The sequence below is a fragment of the Zophobas morio genome, unplaced genomic scaffold (genome assembly GCF_036711695.1).
Source record: "Zophobas morio isolate AGI-343-1 ecotype UQ-CSIRO unplaced genomic scaffold, CSIRO_AGI_Zmor_V1 ptg000007l, whole genome shotgun sequence".
NCBI lineage: Eukaryota > Metazoa > Arthropoda > Insecta > Coleoptera > Tenebrionidae > Zophobas > Zophobas morio.
Window position 1 is genome coordinate 10,278,633 of NW_026972112.1, and position 25,118 is coordinate 10,303,750.

The 25,118-nt window shown below is 35.6% G+C and overlaps 2 protein-coding genes across 2 annotated transcripts in view; one reads left to right on the forward strand and one right to left on the reverse strand.

Moving 5' to 3' along the window:
- The window catches only part of LOC135124498 (cell growth regulator with RING finger domain protein 1-like), a 38,993-nt gene extending 25,541 nt beyond the window's left edge, over positions 1 to 13,452 (reverse strand). The window contains exons 1-2 of the mRNA XM_064049610.1: positions 13,205 to 13,452; positions 6,576 to 6,727 (exon numbers count right to left, since the gene is read on the reverse strand). Coding sequence (XP_063905680.1) covers positions 6,576 to 6,727; positions 13,205 to 13,323 — 271 coding nt within the window. The 5' untranslated portion in view covers positions 13,324 to 13,452. The remainder of the gene's footprint in view (positions 1 to 6,575; positions 6,728 to 13,204) is intronic.
- A 1,010-nt stretch (positions 13,453 to 14,462) lies between these two features.
- LOC135124501 (transmembrane protein 245) lies at positions 14,463 to 19,837 on the forward strand. Its single transcript, XM_064049612.1, has 9 exons — positions 14,463 to 15,098; positions 15,145 to 15,373; positions 15,422 to 15,588; positions 15,638 to 16,387; positions 16,441 to 16,608; positions 18,546 to 18,732; positions 18,791 to 18,975; positions 19,025 to 19,428; positions 19,474 to 19,837. Exons 1-9 carry the CDS (start codon positions 14,586 to 14,588, stop codon positions 19,658 to 19,660), a joined length of 2,790 nt encoding a protein of 929 aa, XP_063905682.1. The 5' UTR covers positions 14,463 to 14,585; the 3' UTR covers positions 19,661 to 19,837.
- Positions 19,838 to 25,118: the final 5,281 nt, after the last annotated feature.

A 25,118-nucleotide genomic window follows, 5' to 3' on the forward strand; every position in this document is an offset into this window, starting at 1 on the left:
AAGGTTTTACATTTTAAAAAAAGATAATTGGGACCCCCGAGAAGGTTTTATATTTTTAAAAAAGACAGTTGGGACCCCGGGAAGGTTTTACATTTTAAAAAAAGATAATTGGGACCCCCGAGAAAGTTTTACATTTTAAAAAAAGACAGTTGAGACCCCCGAGAAGGTTTTACATTTTTAAAAAAGACAGTTGGTACCCCCGGGAAGGTTTTATATTTTTAAAAAAGACAGTTGGAACCCCCGGGAAGGTTTTACATTTTAAAAAAAGATAATTGGGTCCCCCGAGAAGGTTTTATATTTTAAAAAGACAGTTGGGACCCCCGAGAAGGTTTCACATTAAAAAGGAAATATATTTGGGGCCCCCAAGAAGGTTTTACATTTTTAAAAAAGACAGTTGAGACTCCCGGGAAGGTTTTACATTTTAAAAAAAGATAACTGGGACCCCCGAGAAGGTTTTATATTTTTAAAAAAGACAGTTGGGACCCCGGGAAGGTTTTACATTTTAAAAAAAGATAATTGGGACCCCCGAGAAAGTTTTACATTTTAAAAAAAGACAGTTGAGACCCCCGAGAAGGTTTTACATTTTTAAAAAAGACAGTTGGTACCCCCGGGAAGGTTTTATATTTTTAAAAAAGACAGTTGGAACCCCCGGGAAGGTTTTACATTTTAAAAAAAGATAATTGGGTCCCCCGAGAAGGTTTTATATTTTAAAAAGACAGTTGGGACCCCCGAGAAGGTTTCACATTAAAAAGGAAATATATTTGGGGCCCCCAAGAAGGTTTTACATTTTTAAAAAAGACAGTTGAGACTCCCGGGAAGGTTTTACATTTTAAAAAAAGATAATTGGGACCCCCGAGAAGGTTTTATATTTTTAAAAAAGACAGTTGGGACCCCGGGAAGGTTTTACATTTTAAAAAAAGATAATTGGGACCCCCGAGAAAGTTTTATATTTTTAAAAAAGACAGTTGGGACCCCCAAGAAGGTTTCACATTAAAAAAAAGACATTTGGCGCCCCCGAAAAGGTTTTACATTAAAAAAAAAACAGTTGGGACCCCTGACAAGGTTTCACATTCTTACAAAAAAAAAAAAAACATTTGGCGCCCCCGACAAGACATTTTTAAATAAAGAGGCGCGTATTCTCACCTTTTCGAGAAAGTTTAGTAATTTCATGAATAAAAAATCTGTTATCGTGTCAGAAACATAGATAATACACAATGCGAGAGAAAAAGAGAGAAAAAAAAAAAGAAAGAAAATAAAAATCGAAAGGCCAAGTTTGAAATCGAAGGCGTCCGCATTCCTGACTCGTAACCACTAGACCACTACCGGCATACCTTACACTAATGGTAAACTGTTATTATACCGTGCATTGTGTTTTTGCAAAACTTTGGACGGTTAGGGAAAAATTCAAAGCTGATTCACACACCACACTTATAGGACTATATTGTTATATAAGAGTTAAATTAAATAAACATAGAATTCTTTGAAATGACGTCATCAAATTGTTGGTGGGGATGATTAGCAAAGTTTTTGGTTACTATTTAACCATCTAGATAATATTTCTAATATAGATACATGTCTACAAAATTTGACAACAATCGGTCCAGCAGTTTCGGAGATTACGTGTCTAATAAAAATGGATGGACAGATAGACAGACAGACAGACGGAAACGGGAGACTATTCGTCCGATGGGCTCGATTACTATACTTCCTTAGCTTACGCTCGGCAAATAATAAGATTCAAAAATAATTCTATCATAAAAGAAGATTTTTTGGCACTCACCATAAAACCTATACTTAGGAAGTTGCAGGCGGTTCTAGAAGACTATTCTATGTATAATTAGAAGAGCATTTTGACTTTAAAGCGAAAAATTCTAAAATAATTTTATTCTATTTTGTTAGAGTGCCGACGGAAGTGGGGTTGAGAAGTAGACAACTTAAAGACACAGCAATTTCTGGCGTAGCATAAGTTTGAACTTAAAGACGACAATTGACGGAACTTCGCGAAGGTTTTGGATTACGCTATGTTAGGAATGTCGCCCTGGTTAATTGGTACCGGGCAGTTTTCTTCAAACTCTGAAAATATTGTTACGTTGGACGGGTATCTAAAAATCCGCGTGGGTAAAACTCAATAATTTATTTCTTAATAACTCGAATTTAAGCGACTAATTAGACAGCGATTATGTACAAAATAATTCCGACTGGAATGGAATGAAATGTTCAGTTAATTTTCGAAAATAGTTGAAAATGGTCGAGTGCCAAAAAGAGTCTTACCTTATCAAATACTAGCCCCGCCCACCCACCCTCTATTTTCTCAGAGAGCATGTCATTTACCAAAGTCAGTCTTATCTTAGCAAGTACTAGCCCCGCCCACCCCCTGTCTTCTCATTTTAGCGCCTAATTTTATTTGTGTTCAGTAGAAGATCATTCATTTCATTCGACCGGGTAAAAGCAATCATTGAAATACATAGAGACAGGGTAGGTGGGAGGGCCTAACTATGTTCTTCTGTTGAGTGGGAGTGGAAAAAGGATGTGAAAAAAAGTAAAAAACGCGCCAATAGTATTTCTTTGTTATACTATTTACTAAAAAATGTATTTCTTATTTTATGCACCTCACCTGACTTAACTTAACGTGACCTGACCTGTTCTGACTTTTCTATTGTCTCAAATAAACAAATTTTAAACATTTCTGTGAATATACAAAAACCACAAAGTACGTTCTTAAAATAATTGTATTTTGTGAAACTGAAATTAATAATTATTTTCTTTATTTACAAAGTTTTTATACTATTTTGACGGAACTGTAAAAATTTTCTATATTTCAATTGGCGATTTTGGAAAAACGGTAGGAATTTCCGAAGAAATGAAACCGAAAATGACTTCTCGATATCGAAATCAGTTTTACCTTATCAAAAACTAGCCTCGCCCACCCACCCTCTATTTTCTTGGAGGATATGTGATTTGCCAAAATCAATCTTATCTTAGCAAGTACTAGCTAGCTAAGATAAAACTGATTTTGGCACATGACATACCCTTTAAGAAAAGAGAGGGTGGGTGGGCGGGGCTAGAAGCTGCTAAAATAAGACCGATTTGCTTAGTTCTTAAACGTAGCAAAAGAACCAATTTTAAAATCATTATAACTCCACCAAACTGTGAGAATAGTTTTTTTTTTCTATTTTTTCCAGACTCACCAGTTGCTTGTTAAGAGCGTAGCAGAGTTAATCCGCTATTTTCCAGACACCCGGTATAAAAGGCTTAATTGAGAACGTGTGGATAAAGTTTTAAAGGTTCCACTCCAAAATACTAAGTAGTCTCGAAAATTTTGGTAGTAAAGAGTACGTCAGTCGAAGAATTCGACGTTACAAAGAACCGAAAGTGGCAAGTTAGGGTCTTGGAAGATATTGAAAGCAATATGCCCAGCGAAGAAGCGTTAGAAAAAAAATGACGATGACGTCAAAATATACCGCCCTCAAGACTGTAAGTAAGAAAAGAAAGAAAATGAAGAGCAAATATTATGTAGATTACGCCTATTGATTATTTATTATTGACTTACCATAAGGTTCGAACTAAATCAATATTAAAATACAGGGAGAAATTTCACATCAAAACAACTAGTATTAGATCTGATCAAGACTAAGGTAAGGGAAAGGCAAGAGTGCAATGGTAACGGTAGCGTCAAGAAACGAAAGAGCCCCAGAAAGTGGCAGAGCTTTAAAGACAATTTGAGTCTATAGTGATTAGGGGAAGATATTTTTGATTGATTCAAAGAAAAAAGGGTGTTAATAGTTAAACTAAGGTTTCCTATTTAACATTAGTAGTTGAGTTCTGGAACCTTTGACCATAATAATTGAAAAGAACACATCAAAACATAAGGAGCCTTGTATTATCGACCGCTGCCACCTCATTAAGCATTAACCACTAAACATTTGTTATGACTACAACTTCATGTTCTTAATGGAAATAGCGAGCTCAGACAGACTGGATCACACATTATTCCCACTTATTCACCAGACATTATTACAGCTAATTCGTTTCCTTTTTTCCAGCTCTTCGTGAGAAAGTCGCACCAGGAACCCAATTACCAAACCCACTCGAACCGTCTCAAACCGACTTAAACACAAAATTACCAGATTTCACTCCTCATTGTGACTTTGACATTCATGACAGTCGCGACATGTCCAAGTGCATCGACCGTGTCAGCTAGACCCACCCACTCCGGATTATTTTAAGCTCGAATAAAGCGTCACCCACGTTTCTCATCTTTTATTACCCAACACTCGAAATTTACAAAAAAACCAAAAAAACCTCTTAGACATTTCCACTCCACATCGACTTTTCCTGAACTTGAAATTCGTCAAGTTCAAGGCTAAAAAAACAAACGCAGATACGAATCGAACTACTGCCAAAAGCACCACGTCTTGCAAAAACGATAATTTGTTTGGGCGGAATCGCGGAAACGAGAAAAATTAGCCAAGTCTTTGTTCACGCTAACACCGGATATGTTGTCGCATATCAGTCATGTAACATGGCATTAGCATAATGCAATTGAAATATCTACTAGAAGAAGTAGATTCAAGGTTTGACGGTGAAAGCATAAAAATATTCTTTCTTAAGCGCGCACGGTTGCAAAAGTGGGTACTAGGTTTACGACACATGATGGTAAACGGAAAAAAAACTATAGACAATTTTCTCCATGAGACGAAATTAACTTCGTTGCGTCTCGTCTTTGTCTCGTCCTCTTTCGCAGTTAATTTATTCGGTTTCTTTTTGTGGTATCAGCAACGTAATGTACTTTTAAAGTAACTTTTTAATTATGTAATGACTCGGTGCATTCATTGTTATGTACTGTGGTGTTGTGCAACAATTAATCAAAACTGTACGAATGTAATAATTTAATTGTTAGAAACAAATAGAAACAGGTTTGTGTTAATGATTCCACTAAGCACCATTCAAGATATGAATGCATTTATTTAAATAATCTTAAATAGTTGCGTTGCAAAACCAATGTTATCATCTGCATTATTCAGCTGTGGGAAATTTTCTCTTTGTAAAACTATGCACTAGATTTTACTACGCTGATACAAACAGAAGGTTACCTTTAACATATATTACGCACATTTTTTACTTAAATCCGGTGATAATAGACAAATGTAAAAATGAACAACGTTTGTCTAACATAACTATTGGCCAAATCAACGCATGGTATCGATCGACTTTTTTTACATATTTAATGTTAAACGCTCAACAGCTGACTTCAAACTTGAACCAACACTGTAGACCCTTTTTAAATTTTCACGACGTGTTCAAAACATTTGCAAACTTTTAAAAATTCACTCGTTCCCTCAGACAAAAAAATAATTAATAATTCAGAGCGACTTTGAACTTTTCTTAATTAGACTCGTTTAAAATGCTAAAATGTTTAAGCATAGCGCGAATTATTTTCGACTTTTTCAACAGGGTATGTTAAATTCCGTTTGTCACTGGAACTGAGTAATCGAATATATCAAGGCTAAACGGAATTGCCCCAGCTTTACGGAATCAATTAGCACCTTAAAACTAACAACTACAAATAAAATTAACAAATTGTTTTTATGCTTCTGTCAATAATCAACCATTTAGATCGAGCGAAATAAGAATGTTAATATTAACTCTTCTTTTTATGTTCTTGTCAACAAACAACTTTTGTAATAAGACAACAATCAAATGTCACTAGACCCGACTAGAATTAATAATGCGAGGGAAAAAAATCCATTGGGTGTTTGAACCCAGCTGTAGCCATTACGAGGATTTGACAAAAACAATCGCGTCATTTTTTAGCACTCTGACCATAATTAGAGGCTGACAAATGCGAAAATAAGCGTACTGTTGAGTTCGTCTGAGTCTAGGTAATACTGAATTACAGAATTTAAATGTTCACTGATTAAAAGAAAATCTTCAAGAAATTATGTTGTTTACTTGTCTTTGTGGCCTTTAAATATTCCTTTAAACAAATTATCTTACTCGAGTCAATTTATGGAAACTGGTTGCAATTCCATGAAAGAACAGTTAAACAGTGAATATGTATGGGTTGGTGTTGATGAAACTATCGATAGTACGTACAAAGCCATGCAAGTATAGTGTTGATCCTTTAAATACCAAGCCTATTTCAGATCATGACATCTACACCTCTTTTATTCTCTCTTATTGAAGTTTACACAATTTAAATTAAAAAACCTTGGTGTGACTGTGATAGTCATGGACAATGCTCCGATGTGAAACATCCTGAGATACTTCAGGTCACGCTTCTGAGAGCGAGGGAAGTACTGTTTAAACCAATTTTTTTTATCTAATCTTATCTAAAGCTCTGGCTGTTAAGAATATTTGTGTTTCCCTGTATTGCTAATAGCATATGGTATTATTTTTTTAGTATGCTCGTAGTCTATAGAACATGTAAAAAAATGTCAACTGTATCAACTTGAAATAGATATTCAATTCAGGATGAAATTTACGGAGTACCGCACCATCAAATTACCGAACAATAATTACACCGACTGACCATGCCCTCGAGCCAAAGAAAAATGACCAATTATTTTTCCTACCTGAATATGTTGATTTCGACGTTTCTAATAGCTTAAAAGTGAAGGGTATGTGGACTTTCATCATGTTCATCTGAGGTATCCTGGGAGAAACTTGGTGCAGTGAATTCGGAAAGACGAAATCGTCGCCGTGCACTCGCAGCACCATCATGTTTCTGAAAGAAAAAAAAAAATTACAACATTTTATCTAGAACACGTGATACTACTGCACGTTTGTAATAAACGAAAAAAAAATTAATTCCGATCAACGCATCGGTGTATTTTTCGCAGGGTGTTGAACTTTTGGAAAAAAAAGTGCGAACCATTCCGGAGTTGACATAGATAAACTTCCACTTCATTTTTCATTTGCATAATACAATAATAACGCAATAAAAATGTTCCAACTGGCTTGTACTAATTAACGAACCTGTCTTTAGTTAACAAACACGTGGAGCAATGCGCCGCAACTATGAATTTTTTTTCGAATGTTTGAAATAGTTGAAGATATTCTCTTTCATAACAGTAAAAGTCGCACCTAACTGCATTTTTTAGAGGAATAAAAATATTGCTACTTAATGGTCCATAAAAATATTGTTTTTTTAAGGTTGTGTTTGATGATAAATATAGGTATGTGTTAAGTGTTTTTCAATGCGTTTTTTGTTACAGAAAATCGCAGTAACGGAATAATTCCCTTTTTTCTGAGCTTGTAATTTTTTTTCTTAGTCATCTACGCTTAAAATAGCACAATTAATAATTTGAAAATTTTTATGGCCTATAAATATAAAATATACCGTTTTTACCGCTGGTGTTTGATTAAATTTGGGTGTGAAACTGTTTACTCGATAGTTTTTGTCGCCTAGTTTTTCATTCAAATAACTGACTAGACGCTGCAGCGAAAATCAGACGATTTATACAACAGCTAAGACGATTTTATGCAAAAAAATTTACAAAAAATATGTTAGCAGTTCTGTTTACGGTTAACTCTTCGTATTTTATTCCAAGTCTGGGTAACCTAGTTCAGGCAACACAGATTTGTCTATGACCATAATTTTATTCCTTCAAAAAAAATTCAGCTATGTATTGACTTGATTTTTTGTAATTAAAATTTTAGAAAAAAATCTCACGGATAAATACAATTACCAAAATCAAGTAAAATCTAAGGTCGGGATCTTGACATGATTTTCACGATTTTCAGCAAAAAGTCAAGGTTAAGTTTGTAAACAGGATAACATTCAGTTTATTTTTCTGTCCTGAAGTACATAGGAATGCTGTTTTATTCATCACTCTTCACAAAAATGCATCTTGCAATGTACATTCCTGCGGGTTTTAAACTTGTACGATTTTCATTTTTATAATTCCAGTACTTGGCAAGCCTAACGAGCAACATTACACAAATCGGTGCAAAAAATTATTTAGAAACGCCCCTGAGGTACAATAAAAAATTATACTATACTAATATTAACATACATTTTGATTTTTTTTCCAATAAATTTGGTTGTCTGGGGAAAAATCAAGGTAGAGTCATAAACCACAAGTACAGAAGTATGCTATTTTATAAAATTTTATCTTTTTTTTGGGTTTGGACGATCCACAACCCTGTTCAACACTAAAGAATTAATAAGGAACATTTTCTTCGTTCACCCCTACTCCAAAACTGATGATGTCATCTTAAAAAATTACTAAGTAGTTGTTTATTGGAAGATGCTTTGGAATGTGGCCTTACTTGCACTTTAAGATAATGCTTTCAGTTTTTACAAACCTCTAAGTTCTTGGAACCAAAAGTTTAGAACAATGTCAATCTCCATAAAGAAAATAAAAACAAGTATAATCATGGATTGGGATCTTGATAAGGATGTACCGGTTTTTTAACAAAAAGTTTAATTCTTTAAAAACATTATTTTGACATTTATACTTTCATGTCTTGAAACGCTTTAATTATGTTGTTTATTATTTTGCAAGATGTAAATTCTTGTACTTAATTATTTTTATATTTACACTAATTTGAATACCTGTATGCATTATTAAAATATTTATATGAAAAAAAATCACAGAAATAAATATCCAAATTCAAAAATTAATAACTATTTATAAACATGTTGGAACAACAAATTTGACCTTACCAAAGTCATACATGGTCGTGAAAAATTTAAGTAAATTTGTCTAATTTTAATTTCTGAAGAAATTCGTTTAAAAACCAGCACTTCCTTCTTAAATAATATATATTTACAGTGATTTTTATATTTTTTCTTATGCTAGACCACCATGTTAAAAATAGCACAAGTTTGATTTCTAATTTCGATCTGTATAAGAGTTTTCAGTCACCAAAAAGGGCGTAGCTCTTGAATAAAAAAAAAAATAATTAAATTTTAAGTATTTTAGAAAACTTTTTAATCATTTTATATACCTTACAGAATACTTTGCAATCCATTCTAATTTCAAAAAAAAAAGGCTTGACAGTTTCCAGTATCAACTTCAATGTTCTAAAAATGCTTTCGGTCATCAACCACAAAAAATTTTCCACAATTTTAGCCATTCAGTTTTGACAGGCAAAAAAAGCTCTCAAATTATCGAGTCCGATTGGTTTTGTATCACATCAGGGTTATTAACAGCAATTTTAATCTGTCCTTCAAAAACTGGAGATTCCCATGTTTTAAGTACTTAATCCTTTCTAAATTATATATTAAAGAGAACAACGTACAACACTATGCCTTCGGCGCGGAAGCAAAAACTCGTCTAGTTCGCCTACCCAATCGGATAACTGACACACGTCATGTTATACAACTCTGATCTTGATACTTCGGAGATTCTTTCATTCATGTTAGCTCCAACTGTATTATTAAAATAAGTCGATAATTTCTGCATTTTTTTTACATGTTCATTTTTTATTTGTTCTGTTGTAGCTGGTGTAACAGGTCGAAAATTAATTTATTATTATTATAGTTTCACACTCTGTAAGTGCACGCCCACCCAAGCTTTACTGAAGTTCTTTATTACCGACCCTAGAACTAACTACGCTTTAGAATCCACAAGCCAAATTGTTTCCTTGCAAATATTTACAGAGTAAATTTCCTTCTGTAAATTACGAGATTAGTCCTAACGTTAATGTTTCGCACTACAATTTTCTTATATTTTCATAGTTCTCTGCGCAATTTAATAAAAAAAACACACTTAAGCAAAAGCAAATAGTACAAAATCGTTTAAAAAAAATTATCAAAAAAAAGACTTCATAGGGAACCGCTTTACCTTGGTCCATGATTTGTCTGTTGGCGGTAGTTCTCAAGTATAATATTTATTTAAAATTTTTACGAGCAAAAAATTGTTTTTAAATATCTACTACCAAAAACGACTGCAACAACACTGATAAGTACGGTAAGCGTATAATTTACCTGCGAAACACACAAAAACGAAGGCCTTAAATAGGTATACCTCAAGGTGACTTCGCACTCCTATATGTTTTTTGATTTTTTGGTCTGATCTGATTTTCCTCATTGGTGAATAATCCGTATGTCAAAAAACTTGTGTAAACGACAATAAATGGGAGCGCGACTCAAATAATCTTGATCTTTAACGGATTTGGAGATGTCAATAAACACATTAAATGTTAATTAAACGGAGGTTATTAATTTTTTCTAAAAATAACATAAATACACAACGGATATCGGCGTAATTGAAAATTTTCCGGCTCTTTTTGGGCTGAAGTTGCAAAATAACCACTGACAATTCTGTAATAATATTAAAAATAAATATTTAAGTTATCAATATCTTCGAATTACAATTTTAGCCCGAAGTAGTTGAGCGTTTTTTATAAAACACTGTTCTCAAACGACGGCACATTTATAAATTGGGAACAGGACCGGAACGAGTTTACATTGTATCCAAAAAAGGACGCATTGTCTGCTTCACTTTACCATGATTAATGATCGCCCCGACAAAAATGCGCTACTAATTTACTTTTCCAAAACAATGATCGCAACCTTGAATAACGAGATAAGTATGACGAGTTCACTCAAAAAATACGTTCATATTTCACACCTTTATCGCATGCCACCTAATCATAATACAGCTGCTTAATTCACAACCTAATTCGTGCACGCAATCGTAAATCTCCAAATGTGAAAGGTTGTACACTTGCCTGTCGAGCTATGACTCTTTTGTAATTTTTCTAGGATAACATTCAACGAAAAAAAAGTGGGTACTACACCAAAATTCGAACTTTTTATGAACAATCAGAAAAATATATCTATACATAATTATAACAGTGAAAACCGCGAGTTGTTAGTGTTCGCGGTTTTCAAGCTGCGTGTTATGTCATAGTTACATCCTGTCAATTTGGGATATGAGACGGAGCGTCTAAAAAAAGTTGTGTTTTACCACATTATTCTATTTGATGCAGTTTTGACGTTTATCGGCTTAGAAATATACAAACATAAGCACGATGTAAAAAACAACATAAAATTGTGAATTGCTAAAAAATAAAAAGCTAAAAACTGCACTCCTAGAACTCGAAAATGATGAAATTATTTTAATTTTCTAGACATCGAAACACCAGTTTTGCAAATTTAATCTTGTGGAAAATTAGTACTACATTGTTCAACAGGTGAATAACGACGTAGTGGTATAAAGTTATAAAACTGTAACTTGACTCATTATTCATTAATAAAAAAGTCATAAATCCCGCATTTTATGACAACTCAATATTTAATTAAAGACTTGTAGCATTTATGTCCAAATCTAATTTAAAATTCACATCGTGGCTTGTTAAACAACATTTATCTGATTTTGATAATAAAAGTTCGATAACATACAAACCTGCTAACATATTAAGTTAGTTTTTTACTTGTTACCAGGTGTGTCGTTTTGTCTTGTTTACTGTTAATCCATTAGTGTTTAGTTCCTCCCGGTATTTCAGTTTTTGCCCGTTTTTTACATAGTAGCACATTCGAGCCACTGAGCTCTTTTTTATCCGAAGAACACCGCAATACATTGAATTTCTCAGCTTGTTTTCCAGGCTAGTGCACTATTACAAGTCCTAGCATCACTATGTGAGAAACAAAAGATGAATAATATAAAATAATTAATTATGTACCTCACTTAACATTTCAAAGTATAATTCCTTTATTTTATCAAAATTTCTTAAACATTCATTTTTTTAAATAAAATTGTAGCTCTAAAAAATTGTACTTGCATTACAGAGTGTTAAAATTATCACTAAACCCATATAAGCTGATCTTTTTATTTTAAACCTGTGTATTTGTTTATGGTATGAGATAACCACTGCAACAACCATTAACAATGTGATACAATATTCATCAATTATGAACACAAAAGTCTAATAAAAAAAAAAAAAAAACTGGGGATGCCTTATTGCTCAACGCAATATTAAACTTGGCTTTTGTTACACATGTATACCTACAATGAAAGATAATACAACAATGTTGAAGGTGAACCCACTCATTATTTTTAAATATGTAGATGCATACTTTAACAGCTTTAGTTACAAATTTGTAACTACAATATTTACCCCATATGACGCAATATTTTACCAATGACTGTGATTTTACATTCGTACGTCACTAATTAATTTCACAAAACAACACATTTTTAATTCACGTCTTTTTTTACATGAAGATATCAAAATATTTACACATGCAACGAGTTGCTGATATTGTTTGAAGGTTTTACTTAAGTCTTTGTTAAAATAATACAAATACAAACAACAAAATTTTACAAGATTTTGGTGGGAAAACTAAATTTGGTTGACTTTATCTTCTAAAACGTCCTTGTTTCATTCTGCATGTCGTATTTACCATTGCAACGTGCATAAGACAATATTGCTGGAAATTTTGCAAATTTTTTTTATCCAAAAATTTTAGGTAAACGTGTCGGTTGATCAAAAAATGAAAGAGATAAGTGTTTTTTTTTTAATGAGCCAACCTTCCAACGGATGGAGAATTTTTGTTATGTGGTCTTAAGTCAAAATCTGAACTCATATCTTGTGCTTTACTTTTCGTTGTGTCATTTTTCTTAGCAACAGCAGCTACGTGTATGTGATAAACTCTACAACAAACACTTCCACAAAATCGCTACCAAATTCTCAAAAAATAACCCTCAGTGGAACTTTGTCCATAAACAAAAACAATCTTTTACTGAAAATATAAGATTAATTCGTTGCACGGAAAGCGCGTATGCCCGGAATATAAACACCTGATTTAAGCCAAAATCAATTATTCACAGCAGGAAAAAGCGATAATGCCGGTGGCAACAATTTTTCAAATGTAAGTGCAATCGGCGTTTTTTTTGTAATTTAAAGCAACGTGCACTACAACAAAATCAAATGGTAATTTTCATAACAAACTGGAATATCGCTTCTAGTAAAATCGTGTTAACAGTGTCGCAAGAATCGACCTATACTATGGAAATTTTTAAAAACTGGAAAAGTAAACACAATGAATCACTCCAAAATAAATACGACACGGTTTTGCAACACCGTGTCTTGGGCCACCCCAAGGCCGACGTGCCAAGGGGGCGATTTTCACTCGCGCGACAATTGGGGCAATTTGCGGCCCGACGCAATCATGTCATTGGATGCAATTTTCCCATCAACGCGGCGGCCGCTTTCTAAGGGGGCTGCCTAAAAATAAACAATAACAGACCTTGTGATGAACAGGATCATCGCACAAAAACATAACAGCACTGCGACTACGGAAAAAATGTTTGATAATTCAGCCGCGGACACCAGTAAAGTAGTCATTGTCACCATGTCTTCGTACATGGAGGAAGGAGTTATAACATCTTAGCCACACTCAACACATGACAGCGAGGAACGGACTGTTTTCGGAGTTCTTGCACGGTTAATTTTATTTTGCATTGCTACTTGACTAGGGAAACGTCACTTTTGACGTTTGGAGGAGGGCGGTCACGTGGCATAGCAGCACCACTGCCAATCGTAGAAAACCAAACAACTTGTCAACTAAAAATTAAATGAGCTTATTTATAAATATTACGCCCTAGATATGTAACAAACGGTGCGAAAATAAACTGCTATAAACGCAACAGAATAAATGAAATGTAATTTGCCAGAAATATTTCAAACGTAAATCAAAAAGAAAAATGTACGGACTAGGCAACCCACTATACAAACCACATTTTCTTAGTTTTACGTGGTAAATCCAAATCTGTCAGTTTGTGAACACTTTTGTGATTTAATTGTAAAACAAATTAGAAACACAAATGCACTATTCAAGTGAGACAAGTTAAAAATTCCACTTATCACTCAAATTCTGTAAAAAGAAATTTATTTTAAAACAATTTATAAAAACTCACAAGACAGTGTTGATAATACTAAAATAAAAGTGGATAATACTACCAGCTTTAACTGTAATATATATATTTTGTTTACATGTTTATTTCTCAACAATTAAAGATTTCGTGTAAAGAAATTATTCATAATCGTCAACACAGATTGTTCTTATACCAAGATTTCATTATCAATGGTTTAGAAAATGGATTTCTTTATGATCCTGTCATGATATCCTCGGGCGTTCAACAGGGTGTGCCCTGTGGTCCATTTTTATTTTTGTTATTTATTAACGATATTTTTAGTATTATTCAATATTTAAAATAACTTTTTGTTGCGGATTATTTGAAGATGTGCAAAGCGATTAAGAACCTAAGTCACTGTATGTTACTCCAAAGAGCAGTTCCCAGCATGGTACAAAGTCTTCTTGTATGTACCATGGTTCCCAGTACAACATTGCATTTTGATAAATTCTAGCCATTTGAATGGATATAAAATCTTTTTGTCAATTTATGTTTACTTTAGTTGGAGGTTTTCCGTAATAAAGTTTATTGTCAGCATTATTATTATTCTAATAAAGTAAACTCCCGGATATGCAACCAGCAAAACTCCGTCTTGTGTTTACTATGTCAAGGTCGCGCTTGTCAAATATGTCAAAGGGCACTGTTTACCGTCTAAAATTAAAAATGAATCATAAATAAACTTCCACAACATCGGCAGTGCTTCATGTGATCAAAATGGACCACCGGTCGCCCCTCGAGAGCATCTTCGGCATCATTGGGGGCTTGCCCCAGGGGCACGACAAGCCCGTCAAGCATGCCCTTTACAACGCCGTGGCCCTGCTGCTGCTCGTCCTGTGCTGCGCCGCGGCCTGGGCCCTTTTTCTCATCCTCGAGCCCTTCGTCAAGCCGCTCATCTGGGCGCTGCTCGTGGGCTCGGTGCTGCACCCCCTGAAGCGGTCCCTGAGGGACCGCTTCCAGGCCTGGTTCGAGTCGCTGGAGGTGGCCCACACGCCCATCGTGCTGGGGGTGGTGCTGCTGCCCATCAACATCATCAACGACCTGTCGGACTTCATCGGCGACCAGATAGTGAAGAGACTCAAGTTCATTGTGGCTGTGTGTGTGGCTATTCCGGTGGTCCTGTTGATATACAATTTCACGCCGAAGCTGATTGTGTGTATTTTTTATAAAGCGTACCTTTACAGTTATTTCGTGCTGAATTTTTGCCTGGATAATGCGAGTTGGTGGCCGGTGAGTATGTGGGGGGCGAGGGATGGGTTTGAGAGTTTTATTGTAGGTCGGGTTGGTGCTGGTGGGGTACTTTTCGCTGATACTGGTGTTCTGGAAGCCGGAGAATAACACGAAGTTTCATTATACGTCGATTGCGGTGTGGTTGCTGTTGTCATGTTGTTTGGCTCATCAATGTGGGGGGTTCCAAATGCCGGCCTTTATTTTTCTCCAGGTGGTGTTCTTTGGAGGGTTTATCAGTGAGGTTTATGATATTCATAACGAGCTAAATGCTGAAGGTTCATTCTCATGTTTTTGTAAGATCACAATTAACTGATTGATTATAGGTCATTCTATAACATTTTTCGAATCTCTATCCATCGCCTTCCACGACAAGTCCTCTGAAGCGGACGAAGATAGCGACGACAACAAACGACCACCATGTGATATCAAACAAAGCCCTGAATTAGCTCCCAGCGTAACCTCTCGCGAGAAACTCCTTCACCACATTGAAGTAAATCTCGCAAAACCTAACCTCCTTAAAATAACCAAACTTTTTCAAGGGCCAAGAAACATCTGACTCCTCTTTCAAATCAAAACCCTCTTCAGTCAAATTCGACGAGGGTGTCGGCGACACGCCCCAAAAATCAAAACTCAAAGACCCTTATTCCCTTGAACTCTTTGATGAAGAGAAAAGTGAAGTTCTAAAAAGAACTGATTCCGAACTGAGTAATACAAACATTCTGATCACAAATAAGGGGATACATTTAATATCAAAAGACATCCTGAAAACACAGTCTAAGGAATTAAAGCGTTCCTTATCGCAACCCCAATTTTCCAGCGGCGCTAGATTAAAAGGACGTTCTAGTTTGCTTAGCTTAAATAGACAGTTTAGTGCGAAAGGATCCACTCAAAGTTTACTTGATACAGAAAAATACGAGAGTACTTTTTACCTCTACTCGGTTCTGTGGGCGTGCGTTGTAATGCTCTTTTGGAAAAACATAGTTCTTTTACCGTTGCTACCTCTACCCATTTTACTGTATTGTATCAAACATGCCGGGAAGTATTTCGGGTTGTGGAGTTGGTTGTACGAACGACAGAGGAACGCAGTGCTTGCTATTAATGACTGGTGTAATGAAAGACACGACGCTTTAGTACCGGTGCCAATTCGAGGCTTATATAGAGTTGTCCATAAAATTAATACGTTCCTCAAGACGAGTGTTAAAGAAAGTATTGATACAGTAGCGAGCTGTGTTGTGATTTTAGGATTAATTATTTTTCTAACGTGTGCGTCTATTTTTATAGCGGTTCAGGTATGTGCGTTGTGTATACGAACGGTTACGGGTTGTGAAAGTTTTTGTTTTAGATTTATGCTGAAGCGATTATGCTGGTGCAAATGACTGGTAACGTAATAAACCAGACGGTTGTTCATAATCCGGAATTGAGGCAGCTACTGCCGCCGGCGTGGGATGATACCGTGGATTCCATTTTGGATAACGCGTATCAGTATGGACGGGAAGGCATTTCCAAAGCTGTGAGTATTTAGTGGTAGGTGACTCGTTTGAAGTCTTTTTGTCTTCTGTTATGTTAACTTCACCAAGATTTGGTGGTCTGAGTACGTTCAATTGTAATCACCTGCTAGGGCTCAGAACTGAAATTGGCAGTTTCAAGTTCAATGATCCTTACCGTAACAATTCATATTGTGATCACTCAAACATTCCGCCTTAAATTCACATGTGAAATAAAATGAAATCCCGCGAAAAATTCAAAAATTTGGCCTTGTAGCACGAGCGGAGTTTGGGGCTCCTGGTCGTGGCTGTTCTCCTCCCACAATGGTGATTCTATCAGCAAGCAGTGCCGCCCAGCACCTCTCAATCACGAAGAAACGTGCCGCGCGGAAACCAGGCCGTTACGGTCGCAAACTCGTGGTTGGAAATTCCGGCTGTTGGGTCAAGCCGCGAGGGTCACGTCATCCCGACCGCTTCCCTGACTTCTATTCTAAATCTGCGTCTTTTGTGCAGATGGGGCAACCGCCAGCTCGACAAGGAACCGCGCACTCCGCTTCCGCCACGTGCTATTGTGTTCTTTACCTCAATGCCGAGAAGCATGTTGGTGTAATTTTCCACGTTGCGAGAAAATATGTCTCGGTGATATAGCTTTCCACATTGCGAGAAAAATGTCTTGGTGATGTGATGAAAATAACTGCCTAAGGGGAAAAATTTAATCCCCCCGTACCTTTGTGCGCAATATTATGAATTCTACCGCACTTTCACGGTCCTTTTCCCAGAGTGGGACAACGTTGGGTTAATTTAACTGCCGTAAATGAACAATCTTCCTTGTTCATAATTTGATAAACAAAGGATGAGTCCGGACGAAGTGAATCTCATGAAATCTCCTAGCAAGTACTGTTTATCTGAACAAATCTCACGACAGTTAACGATTAAAATCCTAACATGAACTGTGAATTTACAAATAATGAAACAACTTTACACCACGTGTTGGCGTCGGTCGAAGATTCGCTTATTTCCGTTTGGAAAATCTGCAAGAATTAAGCGTGTTGGGGAAACTGGGGCGTCGTCGTCGTTACGATTAATTTTCGTTAAACAAATTCTCCCCATTTTTATTAACTATCAAACCAACTAAACTTAACTTAGCTAACTCACCACGTGGTTTCACTCACACCACACAAACCAAAAGTGACGCATCACGACCCTCTAGCCATCATATCAACTTCTACCAATCCTCCCAACAGAAATTCCCTAAGAGAGCTACCAACTACCAGAAAAGAACTAAACGTGCACATGGTTGCCGATGTTTAACGATTTTCTTGATTGATTTTTTTCAAATTCAAATTATTCACATGCGATTTGGCGCCAGTTTTTTTTCAGCGCGAAATTTTAATTCAAATTCGGTCACCACAATATCAAGGTGAAAATCGTGTCATGAGGTAGTAGTTGACATCGTTTCTTTTGGTAAATGAGAATTGAAGAACGGCGTCGGTTTCGGGCACCAATTTTTTTAAGTGGGACTACTAGAGCATCCGTTCATATATAAATAAGGAATAAACTATAGTCAGTAATAGTATATGTAAAGTCGCGATCTTTTCTATAGAACCACTCCCTAGTGTAAATTTTCAAAATTTGTTTGGTGTAAGTGACCTTGACGGGTTTCTGGGGGAAAACATATGTGTCAAAAATTTGACAGGTTAGATGGCCCCATTGTCAATGTAGATATTTTATTTTAATAAATAGATGAACAGAACATACAGTCTGCACGGGATACAGTGCGGCATAGCGGAGGGCAACCGAAACATTCGTGTTGTAGTAGTTTCGATTGCCGTATCAACTACCGCTACCAACCGCGTTCGGCGTAAAGTACTAGATGACAGGGCTACCAACTTGACTTTTTATCGAGTGGTTCCGTAGAAATGACCGCTACTGTATATAAAATATTACATGTATTTTAATACAGGTCAAAGGTATGATGACTGACGTCGATTCGGCGAAATCCGAAAAACTAGAAAAACAAATCCTGGAACTGTGGGACCGCGTTTATCAATCCTGGATGTCTACAGACGATGCCAACGGCCCTAAAGTCACCTCAGACGCCGTGCGAATGTCTTGGGAAAACTTCATGAGCGACATCCAGCGCTCTCCAGGTTGTCCATCCAAACCAACACATTTTCACTTTCTTAACCACCGTCTCCCACTTTTCAGAAATGTTCAACTTAAACGGAATCATCGACTTCGCCAAGCAGAACGTCGGCACTCTACTAAGCCTACTTGAATCCATCTGGGCAATCGTCAAAGGCAACATCGGTCTAGTCCTCGGCTCGTTCAGCGCCTTCTTGTCCGTGATTCTCGGTGGCGGCACCGCAGTCTTAAACTTCATCCTCAACGGCGTAAATTCACCACCCAACCCCAAAACTGTCAAAAACACCCTGTTTTCAGATCGTCTTCCTGACCACCCTGTTCTACCTCCTCAGCTGCAGCGGCGACCTCTACAAACCCGTCGAGCTGCTCACGAACTTCTCTTCCAGCGGACGCCGCTTCGGTCACGCCCTCGAGGGCGCTATCAACGGCGTCTTCAACGCCTCTTTCAAGATGGCCGCCTTCTACGGGCTCTGGACCTGGTTCATCCACAACCTGTTCGCCGCCAAGATCGTGTACCTGCCGTCGGCGTTCGCGACGATCTTGGGGGCGGTGCCGTTTCTGGGCACGTACTGGGCGTGTTTCCCGGCAGTTTTGGATCTGTGGTTGGCGCAGGAGCGCGGGATTGAAGCGATCTTGATCGCGGTGTTCCAGTTTCTGCCGACGTCGATCGTGGATACGACGATCTATAAGGAGATCAAGGGGTGAGTGGGTGCGAAGTTGGGGTTTTTAGTGATGGTGGTTTTCAGGGGGCATCCGTATCTGACGGGGTTGGCTATAGCCGGAGGGATTTTCTGTCTGGGAGTGGAAGGGGCGATCATCGGGCCGCTGCTGTTGTGCGGGTTGTATGTGGCGATCGATTTGAGTTCTAGTCTTTTCAAGGAGTCTCCTTCTGAGGAACCGCTGAATTTGACGCTGCAGTTGCAAGAGAGATGAGTGAGGGTTGGCTTCTTTGAAGTTTGGAATTTTGCCTAGCGTTAAGTGCACCGATGGCTTAGTTTTTTTGCATTTAATTCTTAATTTTGGAATACTTTTTGTATTTATTGTTATTTATGACGCGAGGAGTATTTATTTGTTGATTTTTTTTAAAGAAATAAACTTATTCGCTGTTGAGAGTTTCTTTTAAAATTATCCTGACATATTTTGTAAAATATGTTTTCTGACACTGCTGACATTTAGGACCGAAAATCTTAGGCTCTAAGAAGCGTTGAACGCTTAGGCTTTTAAGTCATTCAACTTTAATGTAGTTCGACATGTGAGAAGGTTTAGATTCTGTAAAGTCCATTTTCGATCAGATGATGTGATAATCCAAACATCCTTTAATAAAGCAAAGTAAAATCTGATTAAAGTAACTGGATGCAAATACACAAGTTATTACAGGCGTGTGGCGGCAAATTTAAAATTATGGCAGTCAACAAGAGAACAAAATTTTAATAAAAACTATGCTGCGGCAGCAGCACCAGAGCGTTATAAGAGTGTGGCGATCGAACTATGTCAATTTCATTCCAGAGCACAGCAAAAATACCTATAGGGGGCGTTGTAGCACGAGCGGAGTTTGGGGCTCCTGGTCGTGGCTGTTCTCCTTCCCACGACGGTGATTCTATCTATCGGAAGCACTGCCGCCCAACACGAAGAACGTGCCTAGACGAGCAGGCCGTTACGGTAGGAAACTCGCAGTTGGGTTCCGGCTATGGGGTAGAAGCCGACAGCGTTATGTCAACTCGACCACTCGTAAATTATATTCTAATCTACATCTTTTGTGTGATGTGCGCCAGCTCGACTAGGAACCGCGCACTCCGCTTCCACCACGTGTTTTTGTGTTATTTAACCTCAGTTCCATTTATATGTTCAATTCTTATAACTCTAATATTAAACTACAACTAAACAAGTGTCAAAGTTTCAAAAAGAGCATTAAACAACACTTAAATTCGGCATACAATCTTGTGAAATTTTGAACAACAAATAATTCTTATTTGAGATTAAGATTGGACATCAAATAATTTATATGGTGGAAACAAATATTCATCAACAAAATATTTACTTTAAAAAACTAGCAGATTTAGAAAAACAGAAGATCTGGTGTGAAATAAACTTGTGAAGATAAAATATTACGTGAGGTTAGAAACTGCAGAGCATGAAAGTTTACGTTTAAATTATACAAGAAAGAAAATTACTGAAGTTAAAATTGTGGGATGGAGAAATATTATTGTATGAGGTGAAAATTGCAAAGCTAACAAATTTACATGAGATTAATATTTGCCACACAACGATTCAAACAAAGAGTTACATTATGTTCAATTATGCCACACTTTATCAACAATTCAAACAAAAAATGTATATGATGTTACAATATGTCATGATCCAAGGGGTTGGTTACTTAAAACAATTTGTTTTGACGGTTTGTATCGTGGACTGTTTATTTCAAACAAAACACATGGTAAAATGCGTTTCGGTGATGTAATTATCCAACGTTGCCAGAAGTAAAGTGTCTCGGTGATGTGATGATGATAACGATGATAACTTTCTAAGGAGGGAAATATTTAATCCCCTCCGTGAGTCCACGATATTATATTATGAATTCTGCCTCATTTTTCTATGGTCTTTTCCACAGGGGGCAACGTTAGGTTAATTTACTTGCTGGAAATGAACTATTAGCAATCTGGTGTGAAAAATTAAGATGTGTTATAAGTATAGCATCCAGAAACGTTATTTGCAACTTTGTTAAACAAAAGACGGAATCCTGACTAAGTGAATTTCATGAAATCTCCTAGTGAGTGTTTATCTAAATAAATCGAATGTCTGTTAAATTGTGTTAGCACTAGTTAACGATTAAAATCTTAACATGAACTGTGAATTTACACACAATAAAACAAATTTACACAACGTGTTAGCGTCGGTCGAAAATTCGCATTTTTCTGATTAGAAACTGTGGCGTCGCCATCATTACGATTAATTGTCGTTAAACAAAGACTTCCTCCTTTTTGTTGACTACCAAAGCAACTAAACTTAACCTACTCACCACGTGGTTACACTTACAACACACACACCAAAAGTGACGCTTTCACCTTTCTACCAAGCCACCATCTTCAACCAACCCTCTAACTAAAATTTCAAGAAGAAATGCACACTACCCAAAAGCGCTAACGTGCACATGGTTACCTATTTACCTGTTTTTATTAATTTTTTTTTCTCAAATTCAAATTATTCAAATGTGATTTCGCGTAGCTGTTAATTATTTCAGCGCAAAATTTTTAATTCAAATTCGGTCACCACAATGATGAGAAAGAAATATTCGTTTTTACTAGAAACTTATTTAGCACTTTGTATTATGCTTATCTCTCTACTGTATGTCCCAATTTGAAAGTAAAGTAATGACGTAATCCAATTTTTTTTAACTCGGAGGATAATTTGTATGGATAACAAAAAAAAAAACGACAAGTCGTCTAATAATGTTATATTTAAAGGATTTTTAGTTTACCTTTTTCTCCTTTTGTCGCTTTTTGCGCCTTTTTTAGTAGTCACACTTTTTATATATTTTTTTTTGACTATTAATATATCCTCTAAGAAAATAGAGGGTAGGCGGGCGGGGCTAGTATTTGGGAAGATAAGACTGATTTTGACAATTGGATATTGTTAAGAAGAAAAAGCGAATCGAATCGAAAAATGGGAAAACCCAAAAATTGTAACATGGAAAAATTGTAAAGTTAAAAAACTGTAGTTTTGAAAAATCGAAAAATGAAAAATTAGGTATGTATCCAGAAATTGAAAAATTAAAAATGGAAACATTAAAAATTGAAAAAATTAAATTGAATACATAAATGAAAAAGTTTTAAAACCCAATAATTTAAAAATAGTAAAATTTTAAAAATCATAATTATTATTCCATATCTAAAATGAAAATCATAAAATTTCAAACCGAAAAATTGAAAATTTTCACATTCAAAAAAAAAAAAATTATAAAATCAGGACAATGAAAAACCGAAGATTTTAAAAAATAAAGAAAAATGTGATGAAGTGAAATCTCAAACTCAAAGAAACAAAAAAAAAAATAATCGAAAAATTGAAGAAATAAAAAATTTTAAAAAAATTATAAAATATAAACACTCAAGAATAACTGATAAAATAAAGAAAATAAAAAACTGAAACGAAAAACTGAAAATCGATAAACTGAAAAATTATAAAATGAAAACTCGAGAAACCCAAATCGAGTAACTGCAAAATCTAAAAATTGAAAAATTTGAAAGTTGAAAATTGAAAAACTAAAAAATTTAAACTGGAAAACTCGAAAAATTGCAAGTTGAAAAACTGGAAAAAAATAAAAAATTGAAGAATTGAAAAATTCAAGTGACTTCTGCTTCCCGAAATCTACCAGAAAATGTATTTAGTTAAATTTCGAAAATCGTCGAAAATGGGTCCAAATTTGCATAGTACTTGCAAAGAGAAGACCGATTTTGGCGAATGAGATGTCCTCTAAGAAAATAAAGAAAGGGCGGGTGGGCGGGGCTAGTACTTGCTACGAAAAGACTGGGTGGGGCTAGTATTTGTGAAGATAAGACTGATTTTGGCAATTGATATACCCTCTAAGAAAAAAAATTGAGAAACTTAAAAATCGAAAAAATTAATGCATCGAAAAATTTCTAAGAAAAAACGAATCGAATCGAAAAATGGGAAAACTCAAAAATTGTAACATCGAAAAATTGTAAAGTTAAAAAACTGTAATTTCGAGAGATTGAAAAATTGAAAAATTAAATATGTATCGAGAAACTGAAAAATTAAAAATCCAATTTTAAAAAATAAAGAAAACAAACGTAACGAAATAAAATCTCAAACTTAAAGTAACAAAAAAAAAAAAAATTAAAAATTCAAAAATTGCAAATAGAAAAACTGAAGAAATAAAGAATTGAAAAAAGACAAAATTATGAAAGCTAAACACTCAAGAATCGAATAATTAAATAAAGACAATAAAAAATTCAGTTAAATTTCGAAAATCGTCAAAAATGGGTTAAAATTTGAAGACCGATTTTTTAAGAGAATAAATTTGTCAGAAAAAAAAATAATTGCATGGTAATGAAAAAAAAAAATGTAATGCCAAGTTACACCATGGCCGACTAGTATAAAGATTATGGCCTGTTCAAAGGTACCATACGTGCTGCCATCTATTAATAATTCAAAAACGATAAAAGAATTATTAACACTTTTTGAAAGGCACAAAGGCATTCATACCGAAACAAACGACCATTACACGTTTTGAAATCTCATAATGTCAAATCAAATTAAAATTTTGCTAAATTATTAAGTGTAATTATTAATAGATGGCAACACGTATGGTACCTCTTGGACAGGCCATAATCTTTATACTAGTCGGCCATGGTTACACATATATTATTTTTCAAAATTTAAGCAAATTTCAAGGTCGACAACTTACCAGTGTAGTTAGCGGAGATCACAACCCTTGCAAAACTGTAGGGTCGCGGACGTTACAGTAAACAACACGTTTTGTTGTACATTTGTGTTGTACTCGTCTATAATATTGTAAACGAAAGAAAATGTAACTAAATAGTATGTTATATAACAGAAAACACAGAAGTTACATTGCTTTCACTCTCATGTTTCAACACTGCTGCTGTACATAGCAAGGCCTTTAGAGCCGTTTGCATTGAGGGCATAATGCTGATTGTTGTTGACATTAAATGCCAAATGAAAAAGTGACAAGCTGACAAGTTATTAGAAAAACATTCTGATTCAGAATCATAATCAGAATCGAGAGAAATTATGATTGGTGGTATGTCTTCATATGGTGCATTACCCCATTAAACGCTTCCAATCATCCATGATCAGCCGTTCACAATGTCTAATAATATTTTGCCATTTGTCTGCACCTACTGTAGCAAGAGCCTCAAGCCATAAGGACTGTACAACACCAATAGCGCCACCGTCTTCCCGAATATATTTATTGTAATATAGTTTACACTGTTCCCACGCCAGTTCAATTGGAAAATACTGACAGTGGTAGGAATATTGAAAAATAGGTGGATAATTCCTCTTGCTCTCGTCATTTACCCTAGACATATTTATAAATCTGTTCTTTTAGGATCTCTGCTGGGTGCTTTTAAGTTGTTCTTTTAACTTCTCCACTTCGTAAGAACATCATCTATCATAAATATTGCGATAGAACGCGCTCATAGAAACGATTCAAATTTAATACGGTTCTTGACGTCTCAACTGACAGATCAGTCACTATTGCATTGTCGATAAAGTAAAATAAGGAGGTGTAAAAAAATACTAACATACACAGTTAAGAGTAAATTTTTGGGTTTTGCTACTAAAATTTGAAACATAAATAATAAATTAAATTGTATCAAGTGATACCGATGTCAATACTTTAGCCACGTCC